Here is a 16222-nt window from a genome sequence, read left to right as displayed (position 1 = left end):
CATGGATTTCTATAATTTGGCCTCCCTAGAATATTAAAAAAAGTTATGACATCTTACATAGGAACTAATCCCAGCATTTCATTCTACTGCTGAAAAATTATTTAAAAATCAAAGTTAATGCTGTTCAAATTTTTTTTAACTGCTATCCCAATTTTACCGCAAGTGCTTGTTCACATTCAACGACTTTCACCGCATTGGTCGAGTAGGCAATCGTTTTCTCCTCCAATTGTTTCTCCATAGTGGAAAGCTGCGATTTTGTTTTTTTCAGCTGTCAAATAGAACACGTGTATGTTAAAATATCCTTCAGTAATCATTATTAAGTACAAAATTCTTAGAAAACAGATTCAATTAATTTACAGCCTATTGCTCACAGCTGTTTCTCCCCCCTAAAAACAACATTCTGTATACCTTCTGAACCAAAGCAATGTTTTTGGAAAGCACTAAAATTTACACACTACTGCATGCAATATTCAGAATCTTATTTTAACTGGTTAGAATATCATAAGTTAGCAAATTTTCAATATGCATTCACAATGGGTAAATGTCTTAACCCGGGAGCACAAAGTTAAACAACAATCCTTATAATTATATTGTGATAAGCTGAAATGGAGAAAGCTTCTGTTTGCAGAGATTTAATAAGTAGAGGTTCAAACAGGTCAGTAACAGCCCACCTAGCTCATGCTGACCATCAAGCACCACTTACATTAATCCTACACTAATCCTATTTCACCTCATATTCCCATCCATCCTCCCCATATTCTATACTCCAGCAGCAAATTACAGTGGCCAATTAACCTACTAACCCATATGTCTTTTCAGCACCCAGAGTAAATCCACATGATTGCAGTAGGAACAAGCAAACTCCATATAGGCAGCACCAAAGGTCAGAATTGAACCCAGGTCGCTGGAGTTGTGAGGCAACATCTCGACTAGCTGTGCCTTTTTGCCATCCCTCTCACAACCAACTTCTCCTTGATGACTAAAAACTAACTGGTTTGTTCCTTGATCAAAAAGGGTTCCAGTCCAGTGATAAAGTGGTAAAATGATGAAAAATAATTTTTTGCAATATAAATTTATATTTCCATACTGGCAGTTTTAGATCAGATATTTCAGTGTGAAAAAATTGTAAAACTATCTGCAATGGTTGGGATTCCAGCACTGGGGACATAATTAGGAGGAAGTTTGGAAACAACTCGAAAATAGGGTGATGGTAATTTGGAATAACTTTCCACAAAAAAGATAACTGATGCTGGGTCAATTGTTAATATTAAATCTAAGATTGATAGATTTTTGATAACCACATGGATTATGGGATATGGGGAAAGGGAAGCGGCAAAGGGCTAGGTGGTAGATCGACCATGATCTCTCCAAAGGTGATCCAGGCTTCAGCAGTTGAATGACCTGATCCTGTTCCTAATCTTACTTGGGCACAGTGAGGTAAAGCATCTGTACTAAAATGGAGTTGTGGGCTGCAATGCCATTTTCTTGATGTGCAAGCTATATACCTCCTGTTCCAACTTCTCAATGCCATGTTCTTTTTCCAACAGTTGCTCTTCAAAGTTCTGAAAACTGTTTATCTGCTCAGTCATCCGATTCTCCAATGTTGAGATTGTACATTCTGCCTCCAATAATTTTGTCTGCAGTTCTTCAACTTCCTTTTGTTTACATCGTTTTTCTTCTAAATGCTGTTCCAAGGTCTTTCTCTCAGCTGACAAAGTATCAGAAATAGCACTATTTTGTAAAATAACAATTCTGTTGAAGTAAGATGCTACAATCACAAAAGCTTTTAGTTTAGAAAAATTTTTAATTATATACTATCCCAATCTTCAGACCTAGATTTATACTGAGTTACTTAATATCAATAATGCAGTAAAGGAATGGACATGTACCTCAGCAATAAGAGAGCTAGAGGACCAGGGAGCATCTGTGATCACTGCTAAATAAACCTTGCCAATTAGAGTGAATGGTCAGTTTACAAAAAATTAAGCATACTTGTGATACCCTGCACCACTCACACCAAAGTGCTGAAAAGTTACTGTCATTGAAAGAACTCATAATTTAGATCGAATAGGCTTTTCATTATGCTTGGATTATTTTCCAAGGTGTCAGTCACAGAGCACTGAGTCAGGCCCTTCAGCCCAACTGGTCCACGCCGACCAAGATTCCCACCCAAACCAGTCCCATTTGCACACATTTGGCCCATATCCCTCTAAACATTTCCTATTCATGTACTTGACCAAGTGTCTTTTAAATGTTATTAATGTACCTGCCTCAACCACTTCCTTTGGCAGCTCATTCCATATATGGATCACCCTCTGGACGAAAAAGTTGCCCCTCAAGTTCCCACCAAATCTCTCCCCTCTTACCCTCTAGTTCTTGATTTCCCAACCCTGGGAAAAAGACTGTGTGCATTCTCCCTATCTATGCCCCTCATGATTACAGTACCTCTACAATATCATTTTCCAACGCTCCAATAAATAAAGTCCCAACCTGCTCAACCTCTCTCCATAATTCACTCCCTCAAGTCCCTGCAACATTCTCATAAATCTCCTCTACACTCTTTCTACCTTAATGGAATCTTTCCTACAGCAGGGTGACCAAAACCCAACACAATATTCCAAATGCAGCCTCACCAACATCTTGTACAAACATCGATCCTGTCAATCCTTCCCAGAATTTTGTACGTCTCAATGAAATCACCTTACAGGCCTTTTTCACTCAACTTCCTCTTTATCCTGGTAATCAACCCAGTGAATATATATTGCACCACCTCAAAGCTATGAGTATTATTTAAATACAGAAAGAAAACAGCTCCACTCAGTATTCCAGGTTTGGTCTCACCAAGGCCCTCTTTTGTACTTCAACCTACTTGCATTAAAAGGAAAAGATCCCATTTCCCTTTCCAACAGCTTGCTATAATTGCATGCTTGCGTTTTTCATGAACTAGCAGAAACCATCTGCACACCAGCTTTTGCTAGTTTCTCACAAAGTTTAAAAAATATTGTTTTCTATTCCGACTGCTAAAGTGAATAGCATCAAATTTTCCGAAATATTACTCCATCTGCCACCTGCTTGGCCATTTGTTGAACCAGTCTGTATGTTTCCTGGCTGCAGGTGAGCCGTTAGAAAGACTCAGAGTCTGCAAAGGAATATGGAAAGGTTAAGGAAGTGGTAAAGAAGCAGGCTGTAAATGATGGTGGTACAGAAGGATCCTGGTCTTCTGCCTCTTGAGAGACAGAAAGTATATAACATTTGAGAAAGGCAAATGGTACATCAGCTCTTATTGGTAGGGCAGTAGTGTACATATGCGCAGATGTCTTTCTAAGATCGTACAGGGTCTTGGTGAGATTTCATTTGGAGTAGTATGTACAGACGATACTGCCTTGAGAATCAATGCAGCAGAGATTCAGTAGATTGATTTGGGAGTTGGGAGTCGGGAGTTGGAGCAAGATTTGGAGCAGGACCTTTGAAAAGAGGCGAGTCTCTATCCCTGTGCATGTGAGCTTCACTGTGCAGAGTCGGGAGTTGCAGCCAGATTTGGAGCAGGACCTTTGAAAAGAGCAAATAAAGGAAAGCCAGGTATAAGTGGAGTGGCCATTGTGTCAGTGGACCACTGTTAGAGTTGGTGATTGAGGCTCTGGCTCAAGAGGCTTTGGTGAGAAGAGGCAAAGGTAAGTCTCCGGTAAGTTCCTTTCTTTCTTTGCTTTGGTGTTTCCTTCAGTGCCAGGCCAGAGCAGTGAGAATGGCTCCAGGGTCAGGGTGAGCTTGTGAGATGTGGGAGTTCTGGGAGACATCCAGTCTCCCTGATAACTACATCTGCACAAGGTGCATCCAACTGCAGCTCCTTACAGACCGTGTTAGGGAACTGGATTTGCAGCTGGATGACCTTCACCTCCTACGGGATAACAAGGAGTTCATAGATAAGAGCTACAGGGAAGCAGTTACTCCTAAACTGCAGGAGGCAGGTAGCTGGATGTCTGTCAGGAGAAGGATGGAGAATAGGCAGGTAATACAGAGTACCCCTGTGGCCGTTCCTCTCAATAACAGGTATACCGCTTTGGATACTGTTGGGGGAACAACCTACTGGGGAAAGCCACAGTGACCAGGTTCTCGCACTGAGCCTGGTCACGTGGTGCAGAAGGGAAGGGGGGAGAAGAAGAGGGTGGTAGTGATAGGGCATTTCATAGTAAGTGGGGCAGACAGGAGATTCTGTGGACGTGAAAGAGACACCCAGATGGTACGTTGCCTCCCGGGTGCCAGGGTCAGGGATGTCTTGGATTGGGTCCACGGCATTCTGAAGGGGGAGGGGGAACAGCCAGAGGACATGGTACATATTGGTACCAATGACATGGGTAGGAAAAGAGATGAGGTCCTGAAGAGGGAATATAGGGAGCTAGGTAGGAAGCTGAAAAGCAGGACCTCAAGGGTAGTAATCTCTGGATTGCTGCCTGTGCCACGCGCCAGTGAGGGTAAGAATAGGATGATATGGGAGATGAAGGCGTGGCTGAGCAATTGGTGCAGCGAGCAGGGTTTCAGATTTGTTGATCATTGGGATCTCTTCTGGGGAAGGTACGACCTGTACAAAAGGGACAGGTTACACCTGAACTGGAGGGGGACCAATATTCTTGTGGGCAGGTTTGCTAGAACTGTTGGGGAGGGTTTAAACTAGTTTGCCAGGGGGATGGGAACCAGAGTGATAGGTCAGAGCTTGGTGCATTTAGTGTACAAGTAGATGCAGAGTATAGAAAGACTGTGAGGAAGGATAGGCATTTGAAAGGGCAAAATTGCAGTCAGTTGGATGGGCTGAAATGTGTCTACTTTAATGTGAGAAGTTTCAGGAACAAGGGTGATGAACTTAGAGCACGGGTAAGTACATGGAACTATGACATGGTGGCCATTACAGAGACTTGGCTGTCGCAAGGGCAGGAATTGCTGCTGGATATTCTGGGGTTTAGATGTTTCAAAAGGGACATGGACAGAGGTAAAAGAGGTGGGAGAGTGGCTTTGCTGATCAGGGACAGTGTCACAGCTGTAGAAAGGGAGGATGTCCTGGAGGGATCACCTACTGAGTCAGTGTGGATGGAAGTCAGAAACAGGAAGGGAGCAATCACTCTATTGGGAGTATTCTACAGACCCCCCAGTAGCAGCAGAGACACTGAGGAGCAGATCAGGAGGCAGATTTTGGAGAGGTACAAAAATAACAGGGTTGTTGTCATGGGTGATTTCAACTTCCCTAATATTGATTGACACCTCCTTACTGTAAAGGGGATAGATGGGGTGGAGTTTGTTAGGTGTGTACAGGAAGGATTCCTGACACAGTATGTGGACAGGCTGACTAGAGGAGGCCATTCTGGACCTGGTACTAGGCAATGAGCCTGATCAGGTTTCAGATCTCTCAGTGGGAGAGCATTTTGGAGAGAGTGACCATAACTCCTTGACCTTTACCCTTGCCTTGGAGAGGGATAGGAGCAGACGATATGGGAAAATATTTAACTGGGGGAGGGGGAATTATGATGCTATTAGGCAGGAACTTGGGAACGTAAATTGGGAACAGATGTTCTTGGGGAAGCGCACAGTGGAAATGTGGAGGTTGTTTAGAGAGTACTTGCATGGGTTCTGGATAGGTTTGTCCCATTGAGGCAGGGTAAGGATGGTAGAGTGAAGGAACCGTGGTTGACAAGAGATGTAGAATATCTTGTCAAGAGGAAGAAAGAAGCTTACCTGAGCTTTAGAAAGCATGGATCAGAAAGGGCTCTGGAGAGTTACAAGGTAGCCAGGAGGAAGCTTAAGAGGAAAGAGGATAGGCTGGAACTTTTGAAAAACATTAGCATAGATTAGTCACCGGGGCCGGACGGGATATATTCAAGGTTATTACGGGAAGCGAGAGAAGAGATTGCTGCACCTTTGCTGATGATCTTTGTGTCCTCACTGGCTACAGGAGTAGTGCCAGATGATTCAGATGATTGGAGGCAATGTTGTTCCTTTGTTTAAGAAAGGGAGTAGGGATAACCCTGGGAATGACAGATTAGTGAGTCTTACTTCAATGGTGGGCAAATTACTGGAGAAGATTCTTAGGGACAGGATTTATGGGCATTTGGAGAAGCATAGGTAGATTAGGGACTGTCAGCATGACTTTGAGAGGGGCAGGTCGTGCCTCATGAGCCTGATTGAACTCTGAGGATGTAACAAAACACATTGATGAGGTTAGAGCAGTGGATGTGGTGTACATGGATTTTAGTAAAGCGCTTGATAAGGTTCCTTGTGGAAGGCTCATTCAGAAGGTCAGGAGATATGGGAACCAGGGAAACTTGGCTGTGTGGATTCAGAATTGGCTCGCTCACAGAAGACAGAGGGTGGTGGTAGATGGAGTGTATTCTTCCTGGAGGTCAGTGACCAGTGGTGTTCCAAAGGGATCTGTTCTGGGACACCTGCTCTTTGTAATTTTTATAAATGACTTGGATAAGGATGTGGATGGGTGGGTTAGTAAGTTTGCTGATGATACAAAGGTTGGTGGTGGTGTGGATAGTGTAGAAGGTTGCTGCAGATTACAACAGGACATTGATAGAATGTAGATCTGGGCTGAGAAGTGACAGATAGAGTTCAACCCAGAAAAGTGTGAAGTGATACACTTCGGGAGATCGAATTTGAAGGCAGAATACAAGGTTAATGGCAGGACTCTTAGCAGTGTGGAGAAACAGAGGGATCTTGGGGTCCATGTCCATACATCAATCAAGGTTGCCGCGCAGGTCGACAGGGTTGTTAAGAAGGCATATGGTGTGTTGGCCTTCATTAGTCGGGGTACTGAGTTCAAGAGCCGCGAGGTAATGTTGCAGCTCTATAGAACTCCGGTTAGACCACACTTGGAGTATTGTGTTCAGTTCTGGTCACCTCATTATAGGAAGGATGTGGAAGCTTTAGAGGAGATTTACCAGGATGCTGCCAGGATTGGAGAGCATGTCTTATGAGGATAGGCTGAGTGAGCTAGGGCTTTTCTCTTTGGAGAGAACGAGGATGAGAGGTGACTTGATAGAGGTGTACAAGATGATAAGAGGCATCGGTCGAGTGGACAGTCAGAGACTTTCTCCCAGGGTGACAATGGCTAACACAAGGGGGCATAATTTTAAGCTGATTGGAGGAAGGTATAGGGGGGACGTCAGGGGTAAGTTTTTTTTTTACAGAGAGTGGTGGGTGCGTGGAATGCAATGCCGACAGAGGTTGTGGCGGCAAATACCATAAGGGACATTTAAGAGACTCTTTGATAGACACATGAATGATAGAGAAATGGAGGGCTATGTGGAAGGGAAGGGTTATAAAGATCTTAGAGCAGGATAAAAATGTCAGCACAACAATGTGGGCCAAAAAAAGGGCCTGTACTGTGCTGTAATGTTCTATGTTCTATTGATTCCTGGGAATGATGGGGTTATCTTGAGAGGAGAGATCAAGGCTGGCCTAAAAACATACCACTGGAGGTACTCAGTGGGTCAGGCAGCATCTGTTGAGGAAAATGAACAGTCAACGCTTCAGGTCAAGACCCTTCATCTGGGCTGAATTTCCCTCAACTGATGTTACCTGACCTACTGAGTTCCTCCAGCAGTTTGTTTTTTACTCCAAATTCCAGCATCTGCAGTCTCTTCTGTCTCAAGCTTGACCTACGCTCACTGAAGTTGAGGTAAGTGCAAGGTGATCTTATTGAGACATACTAAATTCTGGGAGATATGTACTATTATAACACGAGGCCATTTGGCTGGTGTGGTCTATGCTGTTTCACAAAAGAGCATGCCCATATGTCCCATTCCCTTATTTCCTTGTAACAGTATAACTTATTTTCATTCACATGCCCATTACCTTCCCTTTGATTCTTCTGCCACTTTACCTACAATGAGGGTAATTTACAGTAACCAAGAATAGGAAGTAGGAGGAGTCCATAGTACCTAGTAGAAACCCACATAGTCTAAGACTTAGAACAGTACAGCACAGGAACAGGCCCTTCAGCCCACAATGTCTGCTCCATCCATGATGCCAATTATAATAATCTCATCTGCCTGCACATGGATATATCCCTCCAGTTCCTGCCTGTTCATGTGTCTGTCTAAATACCTCTTAAAAGTTGCTATTGTATCTGCTTCCACCATCTCCCTTGGCAGTGCGTTCCAGGCATCTACCACCCTCTGTGTAAAATAAAATTGCCTTGGCTATCTTCTTTAAACTTTCCCCCCTCACCTTAAAACTACACCCTCTAGTGTTTGACATTTCCACCCTGAGAAATTATGCCTCTCATAATTTTATATACTTCTATCAGGTCACCCGTCAGGAAGAACATGGAAACTCCATGCAGCCAGCACCAGGTCAGAATCAAACTCAGGTCCCGGGGCTGTAAGGCAGCAGCATTAATTACTGTGCCGCCTATATTGCTAAGAGTCTACTTCCACAAATAGGACAACCTGGAGTTATAGGAGATGATCTAGGACTGACATAAGGAAAAAATTTCTTTCAAAAGAGGTTTATCAATCTTTGGAATATTTTACTTTAAGGGCAATAGATGTTCAGTCACTGACTATATTCAAGGCTGGGATATATATTTTTGGATACTCAGATCCAAAATATCAACATATGGAAATCAAGCAGAGAAATGAACTTGAGACATAGACCATAAAATCAAAAAAAGTAGGTAAAAGAGTACATTATTTGGCCCCTCGTGCCTGCTCTGTTATTTAGTAAGATCATGTCTGATCCAACTTTCCTTTAGTTTACATTCTCACCTCTCCCCATTAACTTTACCAATTAAAAATCAACCTAGCCAACCCTTGAATATATTCGATGACTCAGCCTCCACAGCTTTAAGGGACAAGGATTTCCAAAGACTCACAACCCTTTGAGAGAAGATATTCAGTAAATAGGGCTGCTTTTTTCTGAGACTATGCCCACAAGGGGAAACATCCTCCCTGCACTTATCTTATCAAGCTCCCTAAGATCCTCATACATTTCAAAAGATTGCCTCTTATTCTTCAAAACTCCAGTGACTACAGACCCAACTTTTCCTCACAAAACAATTCCTGGTCAACTTTCTCTGAATAGCCTTGAATGATAATTTTTCTTTAAGGGATCAAAACTGTTCACAGTATTCTAGATATGGTCTCACTGGTGCATTGTACAACTGTAGTAGGACTTGCCTACTTTTATACTCCAAATCCCTTGAAATAAAGGCCAGCCTTCCTGATTATCTGTTGTATCTGCTAGCCTTCTGTGTTTCATGTGCATGTACCCCAAGTCCCTTTCTGCTGCAGCTTTCTACAGTTCTTCTTCTTTATTTTTCACACATGGTCATTGAATAGCAGAGCTACTTCAATGGCCACATGGCCTACTCCTTTTTTTTGGATCCCTTTGCAAATCCTCATGGCTTACATTGCAAAAAGAAGTGAGAAACTAAGGCAGCTTGGATACATCTCACTATCTCTTCAACTAAGTCAATAGTGAGTGTCTGTCAATGCAAAAATGACCTGTTTATTCTGACAGGTTTCTGTCCTTTCCTGTTCACGCCATCCCAAGTTACCTCAACTCTGAGCCCTTACTTTATATAATAACCTCTTAGATGCTACCATACAAATGCTTTTGAAAAATATCCACTGGTTTCTGTTTTCTACCCTGCCAGTTAAATCCCTAAAACGTGCTTCACAAAAATCACTATGGCACTTCGCTAAAAGTTGATGTCAAACTGATGTCAATAATGCTTTTGTGTTTCATTATTGTGCTGTGATTAACTTCTCAGTTTTGTTTTCATTCTTCCCGCCACCCTCACTGGTACAACTTACTGTTCTTTTTTCTGTGTGAGGTTAGTTCGGGGCTTATTCTATCCAATGAATCTCCACTTTTGTCGAAAACATCAGGACATTGTTGCTTTGAGACTTTGCTGTTGGTCAGGCTAGATTGTAGCTTCTGAATTTCACTACCTTTCATTCCTAATTTTAGTCTAAAGGAGAAAAATTTTAGTCAAAAATGGTATAAAGCAAATATATAGCTCCAAACAAATGACAAAAATGACAACAACTGTCTGACGACATTTTTTACTTCACCATATTGAATTAAAGGCATTTCCTCAAACTTGCTTAAAAAAAATGGGAAGTGCTGCATCACAAGGATCAGTGCTGAGACCAGTGCTGTCCAGCATACTGATAAATGATTTGGACTCAGGAATCAAAAACTGAAAATATGAAAATAAAATTTCCACTACATTGGGGAAATAGATTTTACTGAGGATGAAAATACAACATGGCACCAACAAACTTGAAGAATGAGCATATAAATGGCGAATTAATTTCGACATAAGCAATTGCAAATTGATCCCTTGGGTAAGCGGAATAAAAAGCCAGGTGTTCTTTGGAAAGTAAATGTAAATGTGGTAGAGAAACAAGGGGTCCATGGATTAAGTTTCAAAAGCAGCAAATGTAGGATTAATACAGAAGTACACATAAAGCTAAGAGGTTCACTTCTAGAGGATGAAAAGCAAATTATGCTAAACCTATAAAATTTTGGTTAGGTCACACCTACGAGTATAATGCATAGTACTGTAGGTTATATTATGATGGCAGGAAGATTAGTGAAGCATCTGAAATGGCTTTCCCAAGGACACTGCCCTGAGGGGGAGACGTAAGGAAGGGGGCTAAGATGATTGACCTCCCAGCAGCTACAGCCATCTTCTTTTGTGTTGTATATAGCACCATCTATCAGTTTGTTCTCTGATCTCCATTGACTTAGCTTTATTACATTTCCTTGATGCCATACTTGGTCAACTGACTCTTGACATTAAGGGCACTCACTTTCCCCTCACATCTGGAATTCAGTTTAGTTAATCCATATTTAGACAAAACCTATAATGAGGTCAGGAGCTGAATGGCCCTTGTGGAACACAAATTGAGCCTTTTTGAGTAGGTTACTGATATGTAATTGGTGTATGATAGCAGTGTAAGAGCTTCTGACACTTTGGTGATTGGGAATAGGCTAATGTAAATTAAATTTTAATAACTTTTTCAAAAGAACTGCTCAGCCTATTCAGTCTTTTCCAACAACTGTCCCCTCTTAGTTCAGGTGTAATCCTGAAGAAAGAGTAGTGAATATTTACAAGGATATTTACAAAACCACTTCTGGGTGCTTCATTAGCAATATTTCCTTCATAAGAACAGAAATGAGTTGGAGCTGAAGACTGAGAAGTTTTCAGTTACCCAATAGGTCCACAACAGTCCCAACTTCAGTGCAAACTGTTGTCAAACAAGGCTTTTTCTTCATCTCAACTTCTGTTAATCTCCCTTGTTGCAATCATGCACCTTACCTCTAACAAGCCCCTGGTAAAAGGGCAAATGGGAAATATTGCTTCCATCCCAGAACCAAAGTTGCTTCAACCTCAGTCATCATACTGCAGCATACAGGTATCACTTTCCAAGCTCCAAATAATTATTGACTCATTCAAATGAAGCATGAGAGAGAATGAGTGTAATACTAAGTATCTGCAAAGCAAAGGTCCTTGAGCAACTTGCCTGCTGTACAACATCCTCTGACAATAAAGGTCCACAAAGAGACACTGGAAAACTTGGACTGTTTCCCATATCTCAGGAGCCACCTCTCAAGAAAGGCAGACATCAAAGATGAAATTCACTACTGTCTTCAGTGCACTGGCACAGCCTTTGGTCATATGAAGAAGAGTTTGAAGATCAAAGCCCCAAATCAAGTACAAAGCTCCTGTATGTTTCTGAAACATGGACTATTTCCAGCAGGCATCTAAAAGCACTCGAGAGAAATCACCAACATCGACTTCACAAAATCCTCCTAAATCACTGGCGGAATAAACAAACCAATGCTAGGGTTCTTTCCCCAGCCAACACCATCAGCATCAAGGCTCTAATTACCCTCTGATGGCCAGACTACGTCATATGAAGGCCTGACAACAGATACTGCTCCAAGCTCTGTTATGGTAAGAGAGTAACAGGTGGACAGAAGAAACAATGCAACAATATTATAAGAGCCTCCTTGAAAAAAAGTCAGTACTCAAGGGAATCCCTGGCCCATGGCAGTTCAGAATGAATAAGAAGCATTAGGGGTTTCACTGAGAATCACTGATGAAGTCTCTTCATTGGGAAAATGCAGAAACCATACCTAAACATCAGAAAGAGTGCATCCACCTGCCAAACGTCCTACCCATCTGCCTCTTCTGCTGCAGTCTGTGAATCCCACATTGGCCTCATCAGCCACCTCAGAACCACTGAACTGGAATGGAAGGAACTCATTCTTGACCCTAAGGTAAAGCCTAAGCAGAGGAAGAAGACTTTTCAGTTTCACTTCGTAGCTTCTCAGATAATCATGTTCCTTGTATGCACATACACCATGATCTGCTCAACTGATCTGCTCAGGCTTGAACTATTAAGTGAAAAATAATATTTGCACTATACAATACTTGGCAATGACTATCTCCTATAAGTGGGAGTTTAACCATTTCTAATCTTCAGATTACTAACAATTATCATTGTGGGGAAAGGGGGGGGGGGGGCGGGGGAGGGCACCACTAATAAGAAAATTAACTGGACCAGCCACATGAATACCATAACTGTTGGAGATGGTCAAACGTTGAACGTTCTCTGTCAAGCAGCTCACCCCTAACTTTCCAAGATTTTTTTTTATCGTAATTAGGAATATGATGGAATATTCTCAAAGTAACTGAATGAGTGCAGCTTCAACAACACTATAGAAGCTGGACACCAGCAACAACAAAGTGCCTTCATGATTGTCACCCCAGCTACCACCACCACTGGTGCACCAAGGCTGCAGTGTGAATCATCTCTAAGATACACAGCAGCCAAGCTTCATCAGCAGCAGAGGTTCTAAATTGAAGGAAGGCCAATTTTGTGGAAATGAGAAAGGATCTAGGAAGAGTGGATTGGGATAAGTTGTTTTCTGGCAAGGATGTGTTCAGTAAGTGGAAGGCCTTCAAAGGCGAAATTTTGAGAGTGCAGAGTTTGCATGTTCCTGCCAGGATTAAAGGCAGAGTTAACAAGCATAGGGAACCTTGGTTTTCAAGGGATATTGGTGCCCTGGTTAAGAAAAAGAGGGAGGTGTATAGCAGGTATAGGCAACTAGGAGCAAATAAGGTACTTGAAGAGTATCGAAAATGTAAGAAAATACTAAAAAAGGAAATCAGGAAGGCAAAAAGACATGAGATTGCTTTGGCAGATAATGTGAAGATAAACTCAAAGGATTTCTACAAGTATATTAAGAGTAAAAGGATAGTAAGGGACAAAATTGGTCCCCTAGAAGATCAGAGTGGTCATCTATGTGTGGAGCCTCAGGAGATGGGGGAGATCTTAAACAGTTTTTTTGCATCAGTATTTACTCAGGAAACTGGCATAGTGGATATGGAAGGAAGGGAAACAAGCAGTAGTGTCATGGAACATATACAGATTAAAGAGGAGGAGGTGCTTGCTGCTTTACAGCGAATAAAGGTAGATAAATCCCCCGGGCCTGACAAGATATTTCCTCGGACCTTGAGAGAGACTAGTGCAGAAGTTGCAGGGGCCCTGGCAGATATACTTAAAAAGTCCTTAGCCACGGGTGCGGTGCCAGAGGACTGGAGGGTAGCTCATGTTGTTCTGTTGTTTAAAAAAGGCTCTAAAAGTAAACCAGGTAATCACAGGCTGGTGAGCCTGACATGAGTAGTAGGTAAGTTATTGGAAGGTGTTCTGAGAGATTGGATATACAAGTATTTGGATAGCCAAGGGCTGATTAAGGATAGTCAGCATGGCTTTGTGCGTGATAGATCGTGTTTAACGAATCTTGTAGAGTTTTTCGAGGAGGTTACCAAGAAAGTAGATGAAGGAAAGGCTGTGGATGTTGTCTACATGGACTTTAGTAAGGTCTTTGACAAAGTCCCACATGGGAGGTTAGCTCAGAAGGTTCAGTCACTAGGTATCGATGGAAAGGTTGTAAACTGGATTCGAAATTGGCTGTGTGGGAGAAGACAGAGAGTGGCTGTGGATGATTGTTTCTCAGACTGGAGGCCTGTGACTAGTGGTGTGCCTCAGGGATCTGTGCTGGGGCCATTGTTGTTTGTTGTCTATATCAATGATCTAGATGATAATGTGGTAAATTGGATCAGCAAGTTTGCTGATGACACTGAGATTGGAGGTGTAGTGGACAGCGAGGAAGGCTTTCAAAGCTTGCAGAGGGATCTGAATCAACTGGAAAAATGGGCCAGAAAATGCAGATGGAATTTAATGCAGACAAGTGTGAGGTGTTGCATTTTGGAAAGACAAATCAAGGTAGGACATACACAGTAAATGGTAGGGCACTGAGGAGTGCGGAGGAACAAAGGGATCTGGGAGTTCAGATACATAATTCCCTGAAAGTGGCGTCACAGGTAGACAGGGTTATGAAAAAAGCTTTTGGCACCCTGGCATTCATAAATCAAAGTACTGAGTATAGGAGTTGGGATGTTATGGTGAGGTTGTATAAGACATTGCTGAGGCCAAATTTGGAGTATTGTGTGCAGTTCTGGTCACCTAACTATAGGAAGGATATCAGTAAGATTGAAAGAGTGCAGAGGAGATTTACTAGAATGTTGCTGGGTCTTCAGGAGTTGAGTTACAGGGAAAGATTGTACAGGTTAGGACTTTATTCCTTGGAGCGTAGAAGAATGAGGGGAGATTTGATAGAGGTTTACAAAATTATGAGGGGCATAGACAGAGTTAATGCCAGTAGGCTCTTTCGACCTAGATGAGGAGAGATAAGTACGAGAGGACATGGCTTTAGGGTGAAAGGGGAAAGGTTTAGGGGGAACATTAGGGGGAACTTCTTCACTCAGAGTGGTGAAAGTGTGGAATGGGCTGCCATCTGATGTAGTAAATGGGGCCTCACTCTTAAGTTTTAAGAATAAATTGGATAGATACATGGACTGGAGAGGTCTAGAGGGTTATGGACTGGGTGCAGGTAAATGGGACTGGCGGAATAACATTTCGGCACAGACTAGAAGGGCCGAATGGCCTGTATTCCGTGCTGTAGTATTCTATGGTTCTACCTCCCAAAAATGGAAACTTTTACCACCAATGAGGATGAAGTCAACATGCACTAGGAAACATCATGATTTTCAAGTTTCCTTCCAAGCTACAAACCGTACTTAACCATACATTACCCAAAACTCTAAACTCCCTCTAATGTCACAGTGGAAGTACAGTCATCAGACGAAATGCAATGCTTCAAAAGCAGCTCACACGGACAGCCAGAGTCGAGAGATAAATGTTGACCTTGAGAGCCATGCCAAGATCATGTGAATGAAACAATTTGTCCTCTCAATTTTCTGTCACAAAAAAAATCCCAAAAATTTTCTTTTTTGCAAACTCTGGTATATTTCACTTGGAAATGTGGATCATGACATTCTGCCCTTTTATATGGTCACAAGACTCTTGCTGCAGTTTCCAGGTAAGGTTCAGATACTCTTCTCCAACATCCACTGAAGGTTAGTGTTCTAGACACTAGATGGAGCAATAGTGCAGAGCATTTTTTTTATCTCTGGATTCCTTAAATGGCTTTGGAATCAAGCCCAAGCTAACAGAACAAGGATCCTAATTAAAACACAAGATATTGGAAACATCCAGCAAGTCAGGCAGCATCTGAGGAAAGAGAAACAGAGTTAACATTTCAGATCAATTCCTTCCACCTTGCCTCCAGTTGAAGACTCCATTCCATCCTACCACTTCCTCTATCTCCATCGTATTTGCTCTAATGATACTTTCAACACCTGTGAATATCTTCCTTGTTCCTGAACTCAGGCTTCCCTTCCACATAGTTAAACAGAGCCCTTGACCGCATACCTTCGATTTCTTGCACCTCTGCTCTCATCCCTTCTTCTCCTAGACAGAGCAAGAATAGAGTTCCCTTGGTCCTCACCTTCCACTTCACCAGCCTCAGCATACAACTGATCATTGTTCACAATTTCCACCAGCTCCAACAAGATTTCACCACTAGCAACATCTTCCCCTCCTCTCAGCGTTTCAAAGGGACCATTCCATTTGCAACAACCTAGACTATTCTTCCATCTCTACCAACCACTCCCCTTTGTATGGCATTTTCCCATGCAACCTCAGGAGATGCGACACCTGTCCTTTCACCTCTTCCCTTCCCACATCCAGGAACCCAAGCAGCCCTTCCATGTGAAGCAGTGATTCACTTGCACCTCCTCCAACCC

The 16222-nt window shown here is 42.5% G+C and overlaps 1 protein-coding gene across 3 annotated transcripts in view; it reads right to left on the bottom strand.

The window, feature by feature from the left end:
- ccdc18 (coiled-coil domain containing 18) overlaps positions 1-16222 on the bottom strand; it is a 98537-nt gene that overhangs the window by 46523 nt on the left and 35792 nt on the right. For all 3 annotated transcript variants that reach the window (XM_052011989.1, XM_052011991.1, XM_052011990.1), the window contains 3 exons: positions 9810-9967; positions 1506-1708; positions 158-268 (listed from right to left, as the gene is read on the bottom strand). In XM_052011989.1, the coding sequence (XP_051867949.1) occupies positions 158-268; positions 1506-1708; positions 9810-9967 (472 nt within the window). The remainder of the gene's footprint in view (positions 1-157; positions 269-1505; positions 1709-9809; positions 9968-16222) is intronic.

The sequence above is a fragment of the Pristis pectinata genome, chromosome 3 (assembly GCF_009764475.1).
Source record: "Pristis pectinata isolate sPriPec2 chromosome 3, sPriPec2.1.pri, whole genome shotgun sequence".
NCBI lineage: Eukaryota > Metazoa > Chordata > Chondrichthyes > Rhinopristiformes > Pristidae > Pristis > Pristis pectinata.
The sequence above is the reverse complement of the archived record's forward strand: the minus strand, read 5'-3'. Positions and strand labels throughout refer to the sequence as shown.